The sequence below is a fragment of the Phaethon aethereus genome, assembly GCF_964289735.1.
Source record: "Phaethon aethereus genome assembly, chromosome: Z".
NCBI classification, from domain to species: domain Eukaryota; kingdom Metazoa; phylum Chordata; class Aves; order Phaethontiformes; family Phaethontidae; genus Phaethon; species Phaethon aethereus.
In genome coordinates, this window is record NC_138577.1 from 24,309,248 (window position 1) to 24,330,289 (window position 21,042).

The 21,042-nt window shown below is 39.8% G+C and overlaps 2 protein-coding genes across 2 annotated transcripts in view; both read left to right on the top strand.

The window, feature by feature from the left end:
• Positions 1 to 21,042, top strand: part of IPO11 (importin 11) — a gene marked incomplete at both ends in the record, with an annotated part of 102,462 nt that overhangs the window by 62,322 nt on the left and 19,098 nt on the right. The window contains 2 exons of the mRNA XM_082013205.1: positions 4,595 to 4,708; positions 5,570 to 5,691. Of these exons, the coding sequence (XP_081869331.1) occupies positions 4,595 to 4,708; positions 5,570 to 5,691 (236 nt within the window). The remainder of the gene's footprint in view (positions 1 to 4,594; positions 4,709 to 5,569; positions 5,692 to 21,042) is intronic.
• Positions 18,364 to 20,286, top strand: LRRC70 (leucine rich repeat containing 70; the record flags this gene model as incomplete). Its single annotated transcript, XM_082012989.1, has 1 exon — positions 18,364 to 20,286. One exon carries the CDS (start codon positions 18,364 to 18,366, stop codon positions 20,284 to 20,286), a length of 1,923 nt encoding a protein of 640 aa, XP_081869115.1.

Here is a 21,042-nt window from a genome sequence, read left to right on the forward strand (position 1 = left end):
TGAGCTGGAAGACAGGGATGAAGAGCAGAATAAACTCCCCGTAATTCAGGAGGAAGCAGTTAAGAACCTGTTAAGCCACCTGGATACCCACAAGTCTACGGGTCCTGATGGGATCCACCCAAGAGTACTGAGGGAGCTGGTGGAGCAGGTTTCCAAGCCACTGTCCATTGTTTATCAGCAGTCCTGGTTAACAAGGGAGGTCCCAGATGACTGGGGGTTTGCCAGTGTGATGCCCATCGACAAGAAGAGCTGGAAGGAGGATCCAGGGAACAGCCCTGACCTCTGTACTGGGAAGATTATGGAGAGATTCATCTTGAGTGTGCTCACAGGGCATGTGCAGGACAACCAAGGGATTAGGCCCAGCCAGCATGGATTCATGAATGGCAGGTCCTACTTGACCAACCTGATCTCCTTCTATGACCAGGTGACCCGCCTAGTGGATGAGGGAAAAGCTGTGCATGGTGTCTACCTGGACTTTAATAAAGCCTTTGACAGTGTCTCCCACAGCATTCTCCTGGAGAAACTGGTGGCTTGTGGCTTAGACAGGTGTGCTCTTCACTGAGTGAAGACTGGCTGGATGGCCGAGCCTAGAGAGTAGTGGTGAACGGAGCTAAATCCAGTTGGTGGCCAGTTACAAGTGGTGTTCCTCAGGGCTCAATTTTTGGGCTGGTCTTGTTCAGTATCTTTATCAATGACCTGGATGAGGGGATCGAGCGCTCCCTCAGTAAGTTTGCAGATGACACCAAGTTGGGTGGGAGTGTTGATCTACTGGAGGGTAGGAGGGCTCTGCAGAGGGATTTGGACAGGCTGGATCAATGGGCTGAGGTCAATTGTATGAGGTTTCATAAAGCCAAGTGCCGTGTGCTGCACTTGGGTCTCAACAACCCCATGCAAAGCTACAGGTTTGGGGAGGCTTGACTGGAGACCTACCCGGTGGAAAAGGACCTGGGAGTGCTGGTTAACAGCCGGCTGAATATGAGCCAGCAGTGTGCCCAGGTGGCCAAGAAGGTCAGCAGCATCCTGGCCTGTGTCAGAAGTAGTGTGGCCAGCAGGAGTAGGGAAGTGATTGTGTCCCTGTACTCGGCACTGTTGAGGCCACACCTCGAATCCTGTGTTCAGTTTTGGGCCTCCCACTACAAGAAGGATGCTGAGGTGCTGGAGTGTGTCCAGAGAAGGGCAACGAAGCTGGTGAGGGGTTTGGAGACCAAGTCGTACGAGGAGCAGCTGAGGGAACTGGGGTTGTTTAGTCTGGAGAAGAGGGGGCTGAAGGGAGACCTCATCGCTCTCTACAACTACCTGAAAGGGGGTTGTGGCGAGGTGGGTGTTGGTCTCTTCTCCCAAGTAACTAGCGATAGAACGAGAGGAAATGGCCTCAAGTTGCACCAGCGGAGGTTTAGACTAGATATTAGGAGAAGTTTGTAGAGTGGTCAAGGATTGGAACAGGCTATTCAGGGAGTCATTGTCACTGGAAGTATTCAAAAAAAGTGTAGACATGTCACTTCAGGACATGGTTTAGTGCTCGTGGTGGTGTTGGGTTGATGGTTGGATTTGATGATCTTAAAGGTCTTTTCCAACTTTAATGATTCTGTGATTCCCTTATGAACAGTCCCAAGGCCCTGAAGTCTCCCTTGATTGCCCTTGAACTATGTGTTGCAGCTTCATCACCATCCACATAGAAGAGCAGTAGTGGGTAATAGTCTGAAGGCTGCACCAGGCTAGGGAGTTACCCAGTGATGTCCTTAACCTGGGCCCCAGGGGGGCAGCAGACTGCCCTAAGAGGAGGGTCTGTCCGTCATATTGGACTTTCATTTCCTCTCAGAAGGGAGTCACATACAACTGTAACTCATCTCATCTCTTCCTTCTTCACAGTGGGTGTGGTCATGATGTGGGGGGTAGGCCTTTCTGACCTTGGCAACACGTGTAGCTGGACCATTGTTGATATCCTCCGTGGGTTGGCCTTCCACAACCAGAGACTCATACCTGTTGTACAGAGGCACCTGGGGAAGCAGGGTGGGGAAGGAGGGCATTTGCCTGCTGCCCCAAGAACAGACGTGCCTCCATTTGCTCCTTTCCTTTAAGCTACTGCCCTTAGCCTGCCAGAAGAAGGATACAGGATCCCGTAGATCTGAAGGATGTGAGAATGCTTTGTGTGAGATAGAAGAGGCTTTAAGATTTTGCTTGACTAGATGTCTTAAGTTGTTCCTTTTCTCTCTCTCTATGCCTTCAATGAATTTCCATGTTGGATATAAAGGAGTGAAATCCAATATGCTTTAATTGTGCTGAACCTTGCAGTAGTAGCAGGAGAAAAATATTTTAATCAGTGGAATTAGTAGGTGGAATTCTCTGCTTTTGACTTTTTTGATCAAAACCTTTTGCTTTTTTCAGAGCTGAAGACTTTCAGGTTTCAATATTTGTCTCCTATTATTACTGAGTTAAATAAGATATTTCCAGGATTAAGCCAAGTAATACTACTAAGCAGTACACTTCTTGCGGTACAGAACACAAAAAAACAGCTTGAACAGTTTTCAGTTTAAGAAGACACAAAACTGGAGAGTGGATTATTAAAATGTCTTCTGATTTAAGGCTGTAATAAATTCATTACTCCCCATTCAAAAAGGTATTAAACTGGGTTAATGTTTAAAGGTAAATGTTGGCATGTTGTTTTTTAAGAAGGAAATTCTACAAAATATTTTCTGTTATATTAGTAGATGCTGAATTTAATACAAAGAAATCTGTAGCTTCTTTTGAAATTAAAAGTAATAAGAAAAGATAATAAACTGGTGAGCTTGTTACTGTATCCAGTTAATTTTGAGATACACTTGCCAATAAATAATTTTCAAGTATTACAGCTTCTCTCAGTGAAATGAGTAATGACAGCTTCAGAAATAGAATCATAGAATGATCGAATCCTTGGGTTGAAATGGACTTTTTAAGGTCATCTGGTCGAACCACGCTGCAATGAGAAGAGACATCCCCAACTAGATCAGGTTGCTCAGAGCCCTGTCCAACCTCATCTTGAAAGATGCCCCTTCCTGGTGAACAAGCACCTCTCTGGGCAACCTGTTTCACCTCCCTCAGTGTGAAAAATTTCTTCCTTATATCTAAACTGAATCTACCCTCTTTTAGTTTAAAACTATTACCCCTTGTCCTATCGCAGCTGCTAAAAAGTCTGTCCCCATCTTTCTTTGAAGCCCCCTTTAAGTACTGAAAGGCCGCAAGAAGGTCTCCTCAGAGCCTTCTTTTCTCCAGGCTGAACAACCCCAACTCTCTCAGCCTGTCCTCACAGGAGAGCTATTCCACCCCTCTGACCATTTTTGTGAGCCTTCTCTGGACCTACTCCAACAGGTCCGTGTTGCTCCTGTGCTGAGGAACTGGACAGTGGTTGGACAGCTCTCCAGAGCTGGACACAGGACTCCAGATGGGGACTCAACAGAGCAGAGAGGCATGGCTGGCCCTCTGCTGGCCTCTCAGCCTGCTGGCCACGCTGCTCTGGATGCAGCTCAGGATATGGTTGGCCTCTGGGCTGTGAGCACACATTGCCAGCTTGTGTCCAGCTCTTCATCCACCAGTACCCCGAAGTCCTTCTTGGCAGGGCTGCTTTCAATCCCTTCATCTCCTAGTCTGTACTGATACTGGGGTTGCCCCAACCCAGGTGCAGGACCCTGCACTTGGCCTTGTTGAACCTCATGAGGTTCACATGGGCCCATTCCTTGATCTTGTCCAGGTCCCTCTGGATGGCATCCCGTCCCTCAGGCCTGTCAACCAGACAGCTTGGTGTCATCTGCAAACTTGCTGAAGGTGCATTCTATCCCACTGTCTCTGTCACTGATGATGATGTTAAAGAGTACTGGTCCCAATATGGACCCCTGAGGGACACCACTCATCTGGACATTGAGCCATTGACAGCTTCCCTCTAGATGCGACCATGCAACCAATTTCTCATCCAGTCAACAGTCCACCCCTCAATCCATCTCCCTCCAATGTGGAGAGAAGGATGTTGTGGGGGACCGTGTCAAAGGCCTTACAGAAACCCAGAGAGATGACATCTGTACCTCTTCCCTTGTCCAGTGCTGTGGTCACTCCATCATAGAAGGCCACTCGGTGGAGTCACCACCTCTGAGGACAAGGGAATGTCATGGTGGTAGTCCGCCATGGTACCGATGGGTGGACTGTTGAGTGGATGAGGAATTGTTTGGATACTAAGCACTTTCTAATGTTAGTAAAAGTGTAAACAGTAATTTAAACCATAATAAACTTTGGAAGTAATTTTTTTAACAGTACAATATACTGTTCCTTAAGGTGCAGGTTTTTTATTTAAAGTAGAACCACCTTGAAAGTTGTCTTGGCTGTTTGGAGGAAACGGACTTTGAGATTGCCGTAGTTTTACAATTGTAAGAATGGAGAAACTCTGGTAATGATTGCTTGCTCAGTCTTTTGTTCTTGAAGGCTTTTAAATTGCAATTTATAATTTCAAATTTAATAAAATACATATAGGATGAATGCAAGTATTTCCCATGTATTGCTGCTCTGTATGTTAAGTATTTTTCTCTTAATTGAACTAAGCCCCCTTTGTTTTGGTTTACTTTTGTTTCAGAGGTACCCAGTGGTGATGTCTACTTATCTGGGGATCATGGGTAGAGTTCTGCTACAAAATGCAAGTTTTTTTTCATTACTTTTGACCCAGATGGCATGTGAATTGGGTCAGGAGGTAAGGATTTTTTTCTTGGTATTTTAGCTGGTTTGCATGTGGACATGTCGCATCTTTTTGACCTGAGATAACTTTTCCCTCTGTTTTCCATGGTTGTTCATCACCAGTCCACCTTGGAAAGGGGCCCTTTCCCCTCCTTTGGTCCTTCCCCTGAACATCCTGAAACAAGTTTTATATGTTCCCACAATTACCCTAAAACATCTCATTAAAGGTTTTATACAATCTCTAAATTCTTTTCCTGCTGCATCCCACAATAAAAGGGTTTATATGGCTTAGTTTGCAGGGTATTTCAGGGTGAGTTTCTTTCCTTGTGCTACCTTGATGGGTCTTGCACCAGGGGTAATGGTCTAATCATTCTCTGGTGAGTTTCTAGGAATATCGGGTTCAGTGTGCTCAGATTCCACTGTTGAGTTTACTGGGGTTCTTTTGCTACAAGTGTTCTACTAGTCTTTAAGTGAAATTTAGTGATTTTCTTATTATTAGGTAGTTTTCAAACAGGTAAATACTTTTTTATTTGTTACTAGTGAAGTAAAACAGAGTAAATTCACATGCTTTATGTATTAGACTGTTATAGGAAGACTGAGTAATTCACTGTTCTGAATCAGTGCTCTGTCTATGAACTAAATGCATTTCTAATTTTTAGGTTATGATTAATGGTGAAGGGGTTCAGGGCCTGGAAGCACTGTCAGAAATTTTAAAAAATACCTGACAGTAGTAGCAAGCAACAGGTATACATAACTGTCTGGTGTCTTTCCCAGACTGAATAGTGTATGCAGTTGGTAGAAAAATTAAGATAAATGATTTTCTAAATATGCTGACGTACTCCATAAATGAAAAGGAACATTCTGTTTCCCATTGCAGTTGGACCAAATTCTTGGTAATATGATTGAAATGTGGGTTGATCGGATGGATAACATCACTCAACCAGAAAGAAGAAAACTTTCTGCTTTGGCATTGCTTTCACTTCTACCATCATTGAATAGGTAAGCAAATGTACAAATAAGAATGCTTCAAAGGCCCTTAGGATGGTTTTTAAGGTATTCAAATAAGTAGTTTTATTGCTTTTTTTTTTGCCAAGAGAAACTTAAAAAGGTAGAATTTTCATGCTGTGTTATATTAACTTTTTATTTGGTTTCATAGGAGTTTAATAACCTTTCTTCTATTTCATGGAAAATGCCATTTAGTAAAAGTGAGAAAAAAGCACTGCATATTTTATTGTCCATTCTCATAGTAATATTTAACTAGCTGCTTCTCTCATCTAGATTAAGTAGTTGCTTTAGTTGGCTTGTTAGTATTTTGGTTTCTCTTCCAGGGAACATCATTTATCAGGTTTTTTTTCCTGTTGTCGGTACATCTGAACTTTCATCCTGGTTTTCCCCTTTATGACATTAAAAAAGAGTTGCTCTGAAATACTGTGAAACAGTTTCTGCATTGTGAGTTTCTATAGTAAGCAGCTTTTATTATTGTCCTTTGTCTAGCCACCGTCATTGCTGAATATACATACAAAAGGGAAGTTTTTAATGAAAGGGCTGAATAGTGTTACACTGACGTCTAAATTGTCACTACTGAAGTTCATGTATAACACATGTTTAGGTGAGAATTCAGTCCATACTTAGCTTCAGATTATTCTAGTCTGTTTGAAAGTCAGGAAGACAGGACTGCCTGAGTTGACATCTAGGCTGCTGTATTTCCTGTAAAGTCTTGTCTAGTGGGAATTTAGATGTTGCTCACAAATCCTAAAGCTATGTTGGTATCTGTAAAGCTGTAGAATATGTAGTCATTATCTAAAAAATCAGGGAACTCTTACATGTGAAGCTTAAAGAGGCTTTTAATGTGCACAGAAGCTTTCCGTTTTTGTCCCAGATCATCAGGACAAACATCTAGCCAAAGGTGAACGAAGCAGATGCTTTATGAGAAAGCTTTTGGGGTTTTTTTTTCAGTAAATGCAACAATGTTGTAATACTTGTGAATATATTCAAAAATTTCTTGAAGAGGCGTTATCTAAAATTTAAGGTGCTGAACTACATGTCTGTCTTCCTGTGAAGTTTCTTTTAAAGTGAGGAAGGAAAAAAGAAATTGCTTTAGATAACTTATTTTGAACTACCTTCAGCTGCTCTAAATTTCCTTCTGTAAGAGCCAATTATTTCTGGCAGTCCTTAACGTAATAAAACCTTCTGAAAATGACAGCTTTGTTTTTCAGATACACAAATCACTTAAGAAAGGTGCTTCTGAAATAAAAAGCCTCTCTTTAGTGGACATATTTATATCAAAGCTACGAAAATTTTACTATACAACTGGGAGCCTGCCAGGGCCAAACATACCTTCAGACGGAATGTGTGAAATTGATTCTGTCAAGTGATAGTTCCTTCTACTACCAAACAACGTGAGTCACTCTGGTTTTGCCGTTTCATAGGGATTATGTGACATATGCTTGCAGCACCTCACATCTGAAATGTGTTAAAAATAAAATTTTTCAAAAGCAGGCTTCTTGTGCAAGCGCATTTGCAAAGTTTAAGCAAAAATGTTTTACATTTAATACAGTATTTAAACAAACTATTTGGATTCATATAAACAACGTATTCAAGACAAGCTTAAGTAATTTTGGACTTCCAAAGCCAATTCAAGATTTCTCAGCTGCAGAGATAGAACAGAATTTTGTCTCCCGAGGATGACCATGAGAAAGGCTTGCTTGGGAAGGCCAAGCTGAAGGTGAGGTTCTACCCTCAGCTTGCTCCTGTATCATGGTCAGGGGTGGTACCAGTAGCAAGCTCAGATTTTCAAGGTTCTGCTATAGGGAAAACAGTGACTGTTCTGTGACTAGCATTTCCTGAGGATTTTGGTCTTTTTGCCAGTTGCTTCCTATAGCCTATAGCTGGAGATGTCCCAAGAGCATCAGGTAATTTTAGAAGGGAAAGAGGGGAATAGGCAAAATTACCGGGGGGAAATGAAGATAATGTGTAGTCTTATTCTTCCCTTGGAGTTGTTTTATGGGTAAAATGTTGGGGAAAATACTGAGTGACCTTTTTTATTCTCCCTTTAAACTCCACAGTATTATTTAATTGCCTTTAGGTACTTTTTCTAGTTAGTGGCTGTGTTTATAACTATACATGTGTGGACTTGGGACTTCCTACTTTTTAGGAGAAGCTAAAGCTTCCATCATTATTCATTTAAAACCAGTATGGTGAAAATAATTTCCCATTTCAAATATAGTACCTTTGAAAGCTTCACGAGTGAAGGATATTAGAGCAGGTAAGATGGGAATTACTGCAGAGTAGTTGTAGTTCACAGTGGTTCTCGGGCCAATTAGTTGGACTAAGCAAGGTTATAAAGGGACAGTTTATTAGCCAAACTATAGCCTTCTTGTCTAATCATTATCATCCAGGGATACATGCAATGACATGTCTTTAGTACCTACAGTACCATTGCATTTTATCATGTATGCGTATAGTGTTTTGATCCAGCATCCTGTTTATCTTCCTACACACAGCTGCACATTGTGTAAGTCTTTAAAAGTTGGTATTAAAAAAAGAACAATAACTGATTCTTTCCTGATTAGTATGTTACGGCACCTTTTCACTTAGCAGTAATTTCCTGGTATTAGTTGGGATTTTTGCATAAACTAAATACTACCTAATTATCTGCATTTTCTAGCTTAGTCTGCCCATTCAATGTTAGAATTTTTTGTCTGATACATGCATCTGTATTTTCCACATTTTGTATTCTTACTGCCTGTTTGCCACTCATATCTATCCACATACATTTTCATTCATTTATTAAAAGCTGTCAGTACTTCATAGAAGAAATTAAAGATCTTTGTCTTTAAACTGATGTATGTAACAGTAGGGTCCAGAAGCAAGATTTAGACAGTAAGGATACACTTATGGAATAATGGCATCTCCATGTTCAGCACACAATGGAATTATGCATAGACACACAATAGCTAGAACAGTGAAAGTTTTTTGAAAAACATGAAAGAATTTGATGTTTGGTGGAGGAGAATCATATCTGAGCTAGGGTGTGAGACATGAGAGGTGACAGCAACCTGGATGAGTACATTTACAAATATCATAATTTCCTGGTTTACTTCAGTCATATTCCAGTTTATCTACTATCTTAATGGCTTGAACCTATAGCTTCAAGAGTACTCTTCCAGTACACTGCAGTAGATGTAGTTGGGTTTTATTAGATGTGCTCTTGGTCCTCAAAATAGTGCCCAGTGAACATGGTCAGGAGCAGCAGCCTAACTTTAGGCCATTATGGAAAGGATGCAGGTCCCCACTGCTACCTCAGGTGCTACATTTTGAGATACACATCTTCAGCATTCTTTGAATGAATTTGGAAAGATACTGTGTCAATGACTAGCTCCGGTTGGAGTGGTACCTAAGCACCATGTTGAAAGCTAAGCACTCTCCTCTTGCTCGTAAGCGTTATTAATGCTATGTCTATCATTCTTGAATGGAAGGATTGCCAAATTTGCTTTAATTCAAAGTAAGTGCTTTTCAAAACAGTCCACTACTTTTGGTGCTTGAGGATACATTCATTCTTGGTGGATGTATCAGTGTAGAGTGGTACTGCTCCGAAGTGGTGACCTCTGTATGGGGGAAGATTATGGAGTGGTTCATCTTGAGGGTGCTCACAGGGCATGTGCAGGACAACCAAGGGATCAGGCCCAGCCAGCATGGGTTCATGAAAGGCAGGTCCTGCTTGACCAACCTGATCTCCTTCTATGACCAGGTGACCCGCCTAGTGGATGAGGGAAAAGCTGTGGATGGTGTCTACCTGGACTTTAATAAAGCCTTTGACAGTGTCTCCCACAGCATTCTCCTAGAGAAACTGGTGGCTGGTGGCTCAGACAGATGTACTTCTTCACTGGGTGAAGAACTGGCTGGATGGCCGAGCCCAGAGAGTAGTGGTGAACGGAGCTAAATCCAGTTGGTGGCCAGTTACAAGTGGTGTTCCTCAGGGCTCAATTTTTGGGCTGGTCTTGTTCAGTATCTTTATCAATGACCTGGATGAGGGGATGGAGCGCTCCCTCAGTAAGTTTGCAGATGACACCAAGTTGGGTGGGAGTGTTGATCTACTGGAGGGTAGGAGGGCTCTGTAGAGGGATCTGGACAGGCTGGATCAGTGGACTGAGGTCAATTGTATGAGGTTTCATAAAGCCAAGTGCCGTGTGCTGCACTTGGGTCTCAACAACCCCATGCAAAGCTACAGGTTTGGGGAGGCTTGACTGGAGAACTGCCCGGTGGAAAAGGAGCTTGGAGTGCTGGTCGACAGCCGGCTGAATATGAGCCAGCAGTGTGCCCAGGTGGCCAAGAAGGCCAGCAGCATCCTGGCTTGTATCAGAAGTAGTGTGGCCAGCAGGAGTAGGGAAGTGATTGTGTCCCTGTACTCGGCACTATTGAGGCCACACCTCGAATCCTGTGTTCAGTTTTGGGCCCCTCGCTACAAGAAGGATGCTGAGGTGCTGGAGTGTGTCCAGAGAAGGACAACGAAGCTGGTGAGGGGTCTGGAGACCAAGTCGTACGAGGAGCAGCTGAGGGAACTGGGTTTGTTCAGTCTGGAGAAGAGGAGGCTGAGGGGAGACCTTATCGCTCCCTACAACTACCTGAAAGGGGGTTGTGGCGAGGTGGGTGTTGGTCTCTTCTCCCAAGTAACTAGCGATAGAACAAGAGGAAATGGCATCAAGTTGCACCAGGGGAGTTTTAGACTAGATATTAAGAGAAGTTTTTTTATGGAGAGAGTGGCCAATCATTGGAACAGGCTGCTTAGGGAGGTGGTGGAGTCATTGTCACTGGAAGTATTAAAAAAACGTGTGGATGTGGCACTTCAGGATATGGTTTAGTGGGCTTGGTGGTGTTGGGTTGATGGTTGGACTTGATGACCTTAAAGGTCTTTTCCAACCTTAACGATTCTGTGAAAGTAGAGGAAGCTCTACTGAGCTGGAAATACGAAGCATTTTACTTGATCTTGTCTTTTTCCTTTTTAATTTGTGGTACATGAGTTCTGTTTCCAGAAGCCAGTGTTAATTTTTCGTCTTTGAGTCAAATGTATTTGTCTGGAAAATCTTTTGTTGGGAAAAGGTTAACAGCCTAAGAGTTTCTCCAGGTTGCTCTGCACATTTCTAATCATTATGTAAATCAATATCTGCTTTTTCTCACTGTGTATCAAATCTGATATGTCAGCCAGTATGAGTTCTGCCAATTAGATAATTGGCATTCTGTGAGTGTAAGTACTTACAGTATGCAATTATAAATCTTCCTTAGGTTATTACAGAAGTTTTTCCTCTGTCATTTGTTAACTTTAACTTTGTTGGAAATTTAATTTTCCTCTCAAGAAGTTGTCTATATGTAACGCTAGGAAATGATGAGAAAGTGCCTAATAAAATGTCATGTTCTCCTTCAGGGTAGTTATGTCCTCATTTGTCAAGTCAGAATTTGTTACATAACTAACTTGTACATCCTTCTTTCTTGATAGGTATGATACTCTGAAGCCATTTTCCTATCTTTCACCCCTCCTCTCCTTTTTGTATTCCTCTACATGTGCTCACCTATGTATCTAATAGACTATTAGTATTAAAAGGAGCTTTTTAAGTTATGATTCTGCAGTTGTCATCCATGTTTGGCCATGGATTTGTTTAGTTTGCCTGCCAGGTATAAGTGGAGTTTTAATGGTGTGAGTGAAAAATGTGGCTTTGGTCTAGTCTGAATATCAAAGAATAGATCAGTCTACGTCATATTTTTGGTTGGACTTGCTGATCTTAAAGGTCTTTTCAAACCTTAATGATTCTGTGATATAGCATATAGTACTGTGACTTCCCTAATTTTATGTCACATCATAGTATTGGCAAGACGATGCACTCTTTGAACTTTCCCTGTTCATAATCTCCATTAATTTTTCTCCTACACCTGATTGTTAGTGTGGACTGCTCAGGAACAAGTTATCATTTTCCCTAAGACCCATAAGGCTTGTTTACAAGGGAAAATGTACCAAGTGATGGCAAGGGATTATGTAACTAAAAACAGCTGAACTGCTGCAGAAAACAAACTGCAGTCATAAAGCACTGATTGCTGATGATATCTAGCGTTTGTTTGTGGCCTATGTAAAGAATTTCAGAAGTCTTTCCTAAAACTCTTTCAAATATATTCTATCCTAAATTTGAATGGTTTAATTCAATTAAATCGAATTTATTGCAAAAGATGATAATAGACTAGATAGCTTTCTTCAAACCTTTTATCTTTGTCCTTTGTAATGTGCAGTTTACACGTTTGCAAATTAGTTATTGCATAAGCAGTGACTAATGTATAGCATGTTATTAAAAATGTGTAAAAATCACAAGATTGTAACAAACTTTTAAAAAAAAAATTAATACAGATTTGTAGCTGGTTTTTCACCACAATTTATTATGAGCTGTTTTGGTACACCTGCTTATCTCTCTTCCCTATACTCTGTGAATTTCAGACTGCCTGAGAGTAGCTGAGCTGTATGGTGACTCTTCTTATCAGTGCCAGACTATTATGATAAGATACGAGAAGTGGTTAACGACACAACCCATATCACTACAAGAACTTCTGCAAATAAGTAGTCTTAAAAATCAACATTTCATATTCAAACAGTTCAATGAGAAAGTGAGGGTTTAAAACAACAATATCAGGTTTTGATATTAAGGAAATGCCTAGTGTAAAGAATATTTGTATTTGAAAGGAAGAAGTAGCATTTGTATTTTGTGTGTGGGTATTCTCTGTAGTAGTTTTCAGGAAATGCACTAATTGTTTGTTTCTCTTTTTGTAAAATTTTTAGAAGCTATCAGTTGCTAATGCCGAGTGCATGTCCATCCTGCCTCCTCAAATAGCAGGCAGTGTGCTGCTGAAAGCTGTACAATTCGATTTAGTTTTGAATCAATTTCTAGAAGGTGAATTAGTTATTCTGGTTGAAATTTGGGTAATTAGTTTGTTTTGAGTTCTTTAAGCCTTTTGGTTTGAATTGCATTCATATTGAGTAAAGTTCTTACTGCTTTTATGGTTTGAACAAAGTTTACTAAGCATTGCAGGGAATAGTAAAGGCTAAAGCTATAGAGTAATCCATATCACATCTGTGGATTTCATTGATGGGCAACCTTTTTTTTATGTTACTGTTTTGTTCACAGATCTACTGCTCACTCCATAGTAGACTTTATTTTTTTTGTCAATTTGCATGACAAATGCAGTTCATTGGTGCAATAATTATTCACTACTAGGTGAGAAATTTAACAGTTTCTCAAAGTGAGCTCTTAGTTTCATAAGAGCTTTCTGTCATATTATTTTACTAGAGTCTAAAGCCAAATAAGATTTATAGAAGAGAAACTTATTTTCTTACTCTCAATGGGGAAAAAGAATTCTATAGTTTTCACTTCTTACTGTTTCTCAGCATGTTGTAAAACCTGTTTGATAAATTAATCAACAATGGTAAGTGCTAAGGCTAAAAAGGAAAATAAGTTACAAAGACAGCTTCATAATTTTGAAATGGATTTTGTGATGTATGTTTACGTATACAAATGTTTAGTACTGTGGTTTTATTAAACAGGAATATTTTTGGTGGGTTATTAATTTGGTATTACAATTTCTGTGCCCGTGTCTCCCCTTTGTAACTAGTGCTATTATGAGAGTGGAATAGCACCCCGTGGAACAGAAATTTTCAGTGACTGAAGCAGGAAATCAAGATTTTTACTTAGGCAGGAATACAAAATGCTAAGAGGAATCTGCAGTATTTGCGATAATCAGAAATTTTGAGATAATCTGGATGATGAGAAAAACAAAAAAGGGTTTTGAGGTCTAATAAGTTAACATTAATAAGGTGTCCACAGCAGGTGTTGCCGGATGCAGGTAGGTGAAATGAGTTTAAATGTTGCTTTGTTTGTGTTGTGGTTTAGCCCCAGATGGCAACTAATCCCCACGCAGCTGTTGGCTTGCTCCCTCACAGTGGGACTTTCAGCTGGTGGGGAGAATTCTCCTTTCTCTGGAGAGAAAGGAGAACTTTTCAACTGGAGGAGAGAATCTGAAGAATAAAAGTGAGGAAACTCATGGTTTGAGGTAAAGGCAGTTTAACAGGTAAAGCAAAAGCCGCGCACACAAGCAGAGCAAAACAAGGAATCCATTCACCACTCCCCATGGGCAGGCAGGTGTTCAGCCATCTCCAGGAAAGCAGGGCTCCATCGTGCGTAATGGTTTCTTGAGAAGACAGATGCCATCACTCTGAACATCCCTCCACCCTTTCCTTCTTCTTCGTCCCAGCTTTATATACTGAGCATCATGTCATATGGTATGGAATATCTCTTTGGCCAGCCTGGGTCAGCTGTCCTGGCTGTGCCCCCTCCCAGCTTCCTGTGCACCCCCAGCCTGCTCTCTGGCAGCCCAGCACAAGAAGCTGGACTGTCCTTGACTACTTAGCAACAACTCAAAACATCAGCACGTTATCAACATTTTCTCATCCCAAATCCAAAACGTAGCCTCACACTAGCTTCTGTGAAGAAAATTAACTCTATCCCTGCTGAAACCAGGATAGTATGCTACACAAGCAGTAGGTTAGTAGATGAATTACGTTGACATGTGGTCATATCTGGAGAATGATGTGGGCAGAAGGTGGTAGGTATTTGAAAATAAAACAAGAAAGCTGTATCATAGCCTACCTGTGGAGAACAAGCAGAAGGAAGACCTGCAAGAGAAGGTACTTGCTGAATACACAGTGGGAGAGCAACAGATAGTTTCACTCTTACATGCTCAAAAGAATAAGTACAGTGCTAAAAATTTATTTTCCTTTGTTTTTGGAGCTTTAACATAATTTTGTAGTGATTATTAGAATGAAAACACTCTTCAAAAATTTGCTTTAACACATTTTAAAGGTGGATAACTTTAGAACCTGGTTTTGAACTTGTTGAATGTTTTTCTACTATACATGAATTGAAGTTGAATGACTGTTTTGTGCCAGCTGACATTCATAACCTGAATTACATTGACCTTAGTCTAACATGGATCAGTGACAAAATAGAGGTGGTTTGGAAAGGCTGCACTGGGTGCATTGCTTGTATGTTCTTTCAGTTACTTTGACCTGTCATTTTGTGCACAGTTTGACAAATTGCTGTTGCTCAGCCTTCATGCTTTTATCGACAAGCAGTCACTGCTGAACTAGATTTTAATATGTTAAAAAAAGTGACATTAGTAAGTTCATCAATGTTAGCATATTAAGATAAAATTCACTTCAGTATTCAGACATTTTCTCTGTTGCCGTGTGAAGATGTATTCAAATATAAACCTGTTATTTCTATCACTGGAAAACAAAATTTGCAGTGAATAAAATATACTATTGTTGGAGCTGCCTAAGCTTGTTCAAAAGAAATAGTTGGGGTTTACCTTACAGTTTTCAACTAGCAATTAATTTTATTGTTGAAGTACAAGCCAGTTTGAGAAATGCTGATCCAAGTTATATGTGTATCCCAGTCTTTTTTTTTACAGTTTCCCCAAAATGGTATCAGTTATGTGGCAAGTTATTTTACCTCTTCTTAACAGATACTGGTTTCAGGTAGTTCAACAGTGTGTATTGTTAATGAAGCAATACTTGGAAGTTAAAATCCGATCAGATCTGCAGGCCTCCAGGTGCAATATTTACAAAGTGCAAGACAGGATTTTCTCCACATTTCCAAATGCAAATGAAAGCAGCCATGACCTGGATTAAGATTTTTTCCTCCTCATTTTGTACATGGTATCCGAGAATTGGAAGGGTCAGTGATGCGCTCAGAACCGCAGTGTCAGCGAGGGTTGAGCAAAATTTTTATGAATATTCATAAGGTGCCTTTTAGTACAAGACCACAGAGACATTCAGCCACTTACTGGGCACCAGCTTTCATTTCACTGGCCACTATTCTTTAAACTTCGTGCTATCTGATATCCCATATAGCTTCAGCAATTCCTTCAGTCTTTCCAAATATGTTAATTTTGGCATTTTGCAAAAAGGGAAATCTATTAACATTTGTCTTTTAAAACTTTTTTAGATTGGGACTTGCTTCTTTTAGCCCTATGGGATGGTTTCACACAGCACATCTTGGAAGAAATATTTTTTAATTATTTCTTTACCCAATTAAATTTCAGCATAGATAGGCTATAGGTAGTGAAGCATAGGTGGGAGATAACTTCCTGTTTGAAGTAATTTTTTCATTTTTGGTCAGTTTCTGTTTTTCCCCTCATCTGACTCTATTCGACCTGGATAATCTTTTTCAATTACTCTTACTGTTCCCCTGCCTCTGCCATATCTGGGATACTTCCCTAATCATCCTGGGAACTGTTCAAAACTGTGCAGTGTTTTCCTTTTAAGGAAATGATATGCCATTTTATTTTACTTGCCTTTATATCAACAGTTACATAAAATACCATGAAAGATTAAAATGTGAAAATAAATAGTTAAATCTAAAGAACAGTTAGTGTTCCTGTTGTTTTAATGGTCTCAGAAAAAAGAACCAAATGCAGTTCAAATTCTGCGTTGTAACTGATACAGGCTTTGTCTAAAGTGGCCCATGGAACAATTTTACTGGTCCTGCTGATTTCTTTCTTTAAATATTGTAAGAGATAGGTTCTCCGGATTTCTTTCTTTAGACTAAATATTGTAAGACTCTGATAGAATTTTTGTCCTTTTTTTTAAAACATTCCCCTCCATCCAAACTCTAGGTAATTTTGGCCAGCTCAAGTTGAAAAATTGAAGGAGTATTTCTCTTGATATTGAATATTTTACAGATTTCAAACATAAAAAGCCTGTTACCTATGGTCAAAAACATTTTTTTAAAAACTTCAGAAATGTAAGGATTTTTTTCCAGAATTTGGAAGAAAACCTTTTCAAAAGCATGTCCTTGTCTGTTCTGCTTCCTTCGTTCATGTGCTTTGTGCATTTTGGCTTGGATTATTAGAGGTAAAGATATTTGGGTGATATTTCACCCCTTATGTGAACTCGTGCTTCTTGTGTGAGTTCATTGTGGCCAAAGTGACTTGATTCTTCCGATGTTGTGTCTCTTCCTTGGCTATGGCTTCTGATGGGCTTTGTCATCTTTGTTTTGCTGAGCAGAAGGTCTTGTTACAGTAGAAATTGTGATGTTGTAGTTACATCGCTATTTGTAGGCTTAGTCTCTAATTTACCATCTCATTTTGTTACTTCCCCTTTCCCTCTGGGATGATGTGACTGGACTTTGCAGGTATTTACTCCCTGTGATGGATAAACTGAGGATGTAATCTCTGGTACTTAAGCAAGGGGTGTATTTATAGCACATGTTTGCACTATAAGTGTTTATCTGCACAAGGGACACTGCAGGAAACGAAAGCTGTGGACCAAAGGTTGTGGCTGTCAGAATATACACAGCCCTCTGCAGATAAATTGGCTTTAAAAGAAGCGGCCGACCATGAGACTTAACAAAGTGTCTGCATCAAGTCTGAAACACAACAGATACACAGCAGTTTAGTACCACATCCTGCAGTTCTCATCTCCAAGATTTCGTGGCTTCCCTGGGATTGCTGGCAGGGTGTGCCTTGCCGGAGTGCAGGAGGCACCAGGGCTCTGCCCTCCAGACCTCCATCTTCTCCCTCTCTGCTTGGGCCGCTGGAGTGTGTGTGGTGGCAGCAGTTTGGCTCCGCAGGCAGAGACAGAACAGTGTAAGTGTTGCTGTTGATTTAATAAAACATTTCAGACTCTGGCTGAAAGATGAAGGATTTACAGATAATGCTATAGTGCTGTTACAAATAGGTATGCTGTATTCTAAAAGTTATACCCAACTTAGGTAAAACTCTTTTGACCTCTCCTAGTTAAAAACAGTAGTTTAAAAAACCCCAAAACAGCAACAGTGACAAACTAAGATAGTTCTTGGTTTTCTAGAAACAAATCATTGAGATTTCCTTTCCAACAATACTTCTGAAGCATAGATAAAATGGCTTCCTGTCCCAGGGTTTCCTGTATCCATGGCAACCTGACTTTAACCACTTCTTTCTTAGTTTCCTGAGCGAGCAATTGCAAATCCTGTGGCAAAATGTTAGCGCTAGTACACGGCAATACTGCCTTTACAAAGGTTTCACAGATGAGGGTCGTCGGTCAGCTTGTAACTTAGTCCAATGAACTGCAAAACGGCAAAATAACAGAAACAATGAACTTCAGATTTGGGGTAAGGAATCGTTTTTATTTACTTTGAGCATAACTCAGCTTTATAAAAGTAAAATTCAAATTATAAATGAGCTGCCAGTGAAAGGAAACTTGTTTCCATTTGGTATTTCTAGTTGAATGCTATTGAAGCATTTCGTTGTCATTCTTGGCTACAAAAAAATAGCTAATAAGCAGTATTTTGAATTTACTAGAAGCCGTTATTTTGGCAGCTTAGTTGCTTTTGTGCTGCAACCAATTAAATATTTTCTGGCTAGGCTGGCAGTACATTTGTTTCATTGTTCATTTAGTTTGAAAATTTTTTCACTGCAGTTCAAACTTAGTAAATATAAGGTTTATTTTTAAACTGTTTATTTGGCATCAAAGGAGAATATGTAAAATACCTATCTTGAAAGCAATGCTTATTTTAAAGACTGTACACGTAGAATCTTTAAATTTTTGAATTAATAATATTTATAAACTTCTTTTTATCTCTACTAGCAAAGTCAGAGATGAGTGAGAAGGCCAAAGACAGGGATATGTGTGGTCTGCAAAGTTCTCCACCCTGCCCCGGAGCATTCCTGTATATCCTTAATTGTTTTCTTTTGTTGCTGCTCCAGAAGGACGCTCTTGGCTGTCCCGCTGCTTGCCAGCTCTGCACAGGGAGACAAGTTAGCTGTCGTAATTTAGGGCTTTCAAGCATCCCACGGAACTTTCCAAAAACGACAATTCTTGTGTACCTCAGTGGGAATAATATATCGCATGTCACTCCAAATGAACTAAGAGGCCTTCAGAAGCTTGCTGCACTCTACATGGATAACTCCTGTATTTCGTATGTACACCCAAAAGCTTTTGTGGAACTCCCCAAACTGTGCTACTTGCATCTAAATAACAATAATATTAAACGCCTGGATCCAGGAATCTTTGAAGGTCTTTCCAATCTTCATTGTTTATACCTTCAGAATAATCAAATAGCTTTTGTTCCCAGAGGATTATTTAGTGATCTCCTTTCTGTTAAATATTTAACACTTCAAAGAAATCGTCTCAGTGTCCTTGGAAGTGGGACTTTCTTGGGAATGATAAGTCTCCAAACACTTAACCTAGCCAATAATAAGATTTCACGGATATCAGATTCAGCATTTCATCATCTTGAAAACCTTGCATATTTGTTCCTTGAAGGTAACAACTTAACACTTGTCCCATCAAATGCTATTGGAAGGCTCAAAAAGCTTGAAAGGCTTTCTTTGTCTCACAATCCCATTGGATCAATACATCCTTTTGCATTTAAAGGACTTAACAAGCTTAGATATCTGTCTTTAAAAAATGTAAAGCTAAAACGCATTGCTGTAAATGGATTTTTTGGATTAAACAACCTTAGCCAGTTAATCTTAAGTTATAATGATTTAGAAAATATAAATTCCAGTACTTTTACTTTACTGAACAATTTAATGTATTTGCAGCTAGACAGAAATAAAATAACCAGTATTGGCAATGGTACCTTTGAAAAAATGGGACAGTCACTTAAAATACTCAGTTTAGCATTTAATAACATTACAGAGTTACAGCCTGAAGTGTTCAAGCCCTTAGTGTCTTTAACTCACCTACAGGTAAATTATAATCCTTGGAACTGCAGCTGCAAAATGCTCGGGTTACTTAATTGGCTAGCATCCTCTCCTATTTCTGTAAAAATTCATTGTCAGAATCCCCTGAGTATGCGTGGTAGACCTTTGCATTACATTAAGTGGACTCAGTTTGCAAACTGCAGTCACCCTACTGCCAGCCCAGAAACAGCCTGGAGTCTAGGATCCGTAGGTGTCCATCACAGCACTACCACTTTGCTGATGGCGTGGCATAAAGGAGACAAGCACAACACATTTGAACAGTTTGTCAATGCAGAAACTGAATATGTTGCTTTCTGGGAAGGAGCCACAGCTACATCTGCTAACCCATTGCCCTATGAAGAAACTGCTGCTGAAATTCCATCACGGGCAACTACGGTATTATCAACATTACCGGTGCAAATACCAGCACAGATTATACCTGTTAACAGAACCGTAGAAGAAGGTTTAGTTCCAACAGATGCTGCTCCTGTATCATTAAAAACATCCCTACTTTGTACACAACAGGTTGAAAAGCTGAATCAGGCTTTTGACATTTTACTAGCCTTTTTCATTCTGGCTTGTGCTGTGATCCTGTTCTTAACCTGTAAAATTATTCAGTTTAGGCAGAAACTAAGGGTGCTGGAAAACTCCGGGGAAAAGAGAATAGAGTATTATGGGTTTTATCAGCCTGGCAGGTACAACATAACTGACCAAGTGCAGTCTCTAACTCGGAATTCAATGGGGCATTCAGAACTGGACCAAATAAGGCTGCTCAAGCGAACAGCTTCTGAAAGTCAGGCACAGGTCATATTGTTTGAACATTCATCATTGTAATTTATCTCATTTGATTTGATGTTAACTTTATTGTGTTCTGAAATACCAAGAAATCAAGAGCTCAATTTTCTAAAAATACCTTCACTGATTAAAATCAACTGGTTCAGAGAATTGTGGAAAATGGTATAATTTGGGTTCTGCATCATCATTTGCTTCCTGAATGTTTTGAAGTTTATTGATTTTTATTAGATGTCATTTAAACCTGACATGGATAGGTGTATTATCCTCTGTCCCTGTTGTAGGACTCTTTCACCTATAACTCAAGTATACGTGCAGTATGAAGCACACATATATTTATTTTTATTTTGCAGTAATTATTATTATAAGTTTCTACAGAAATTTTGTAGCTAGTTTGAAGCAAGCAAAACATCAGTTTTTAGCAGGATTATGAATCCCAGAAATCTGGGGGAGTAAAAAAATATGCAATGCTTCATTTATTTATTGTAATGCAGTTTCTACTCTGCCTCTATTATTAATAATCATCACAATGGGAAAAAAGTGAGCATATTTACATCTAGCATGTTCAAACTCTTGAAGAAAAATTTAAAACAATAACAAGTTTTTTTCATACCTTTGACATATTTTAATAGACAACGTTGTGTATTCAGTCTGTATAATGAATATATTAAAGTGAATTTTTTGTTAGTGTGTATCTGTATTATTTTATGATAATACCTGGCACTGGAGTTAACAGGGAAACGAAATTTCTGTTGGATTGAAAAATTGACCAAGTTTATTATGTCTAAGGTAATAAGA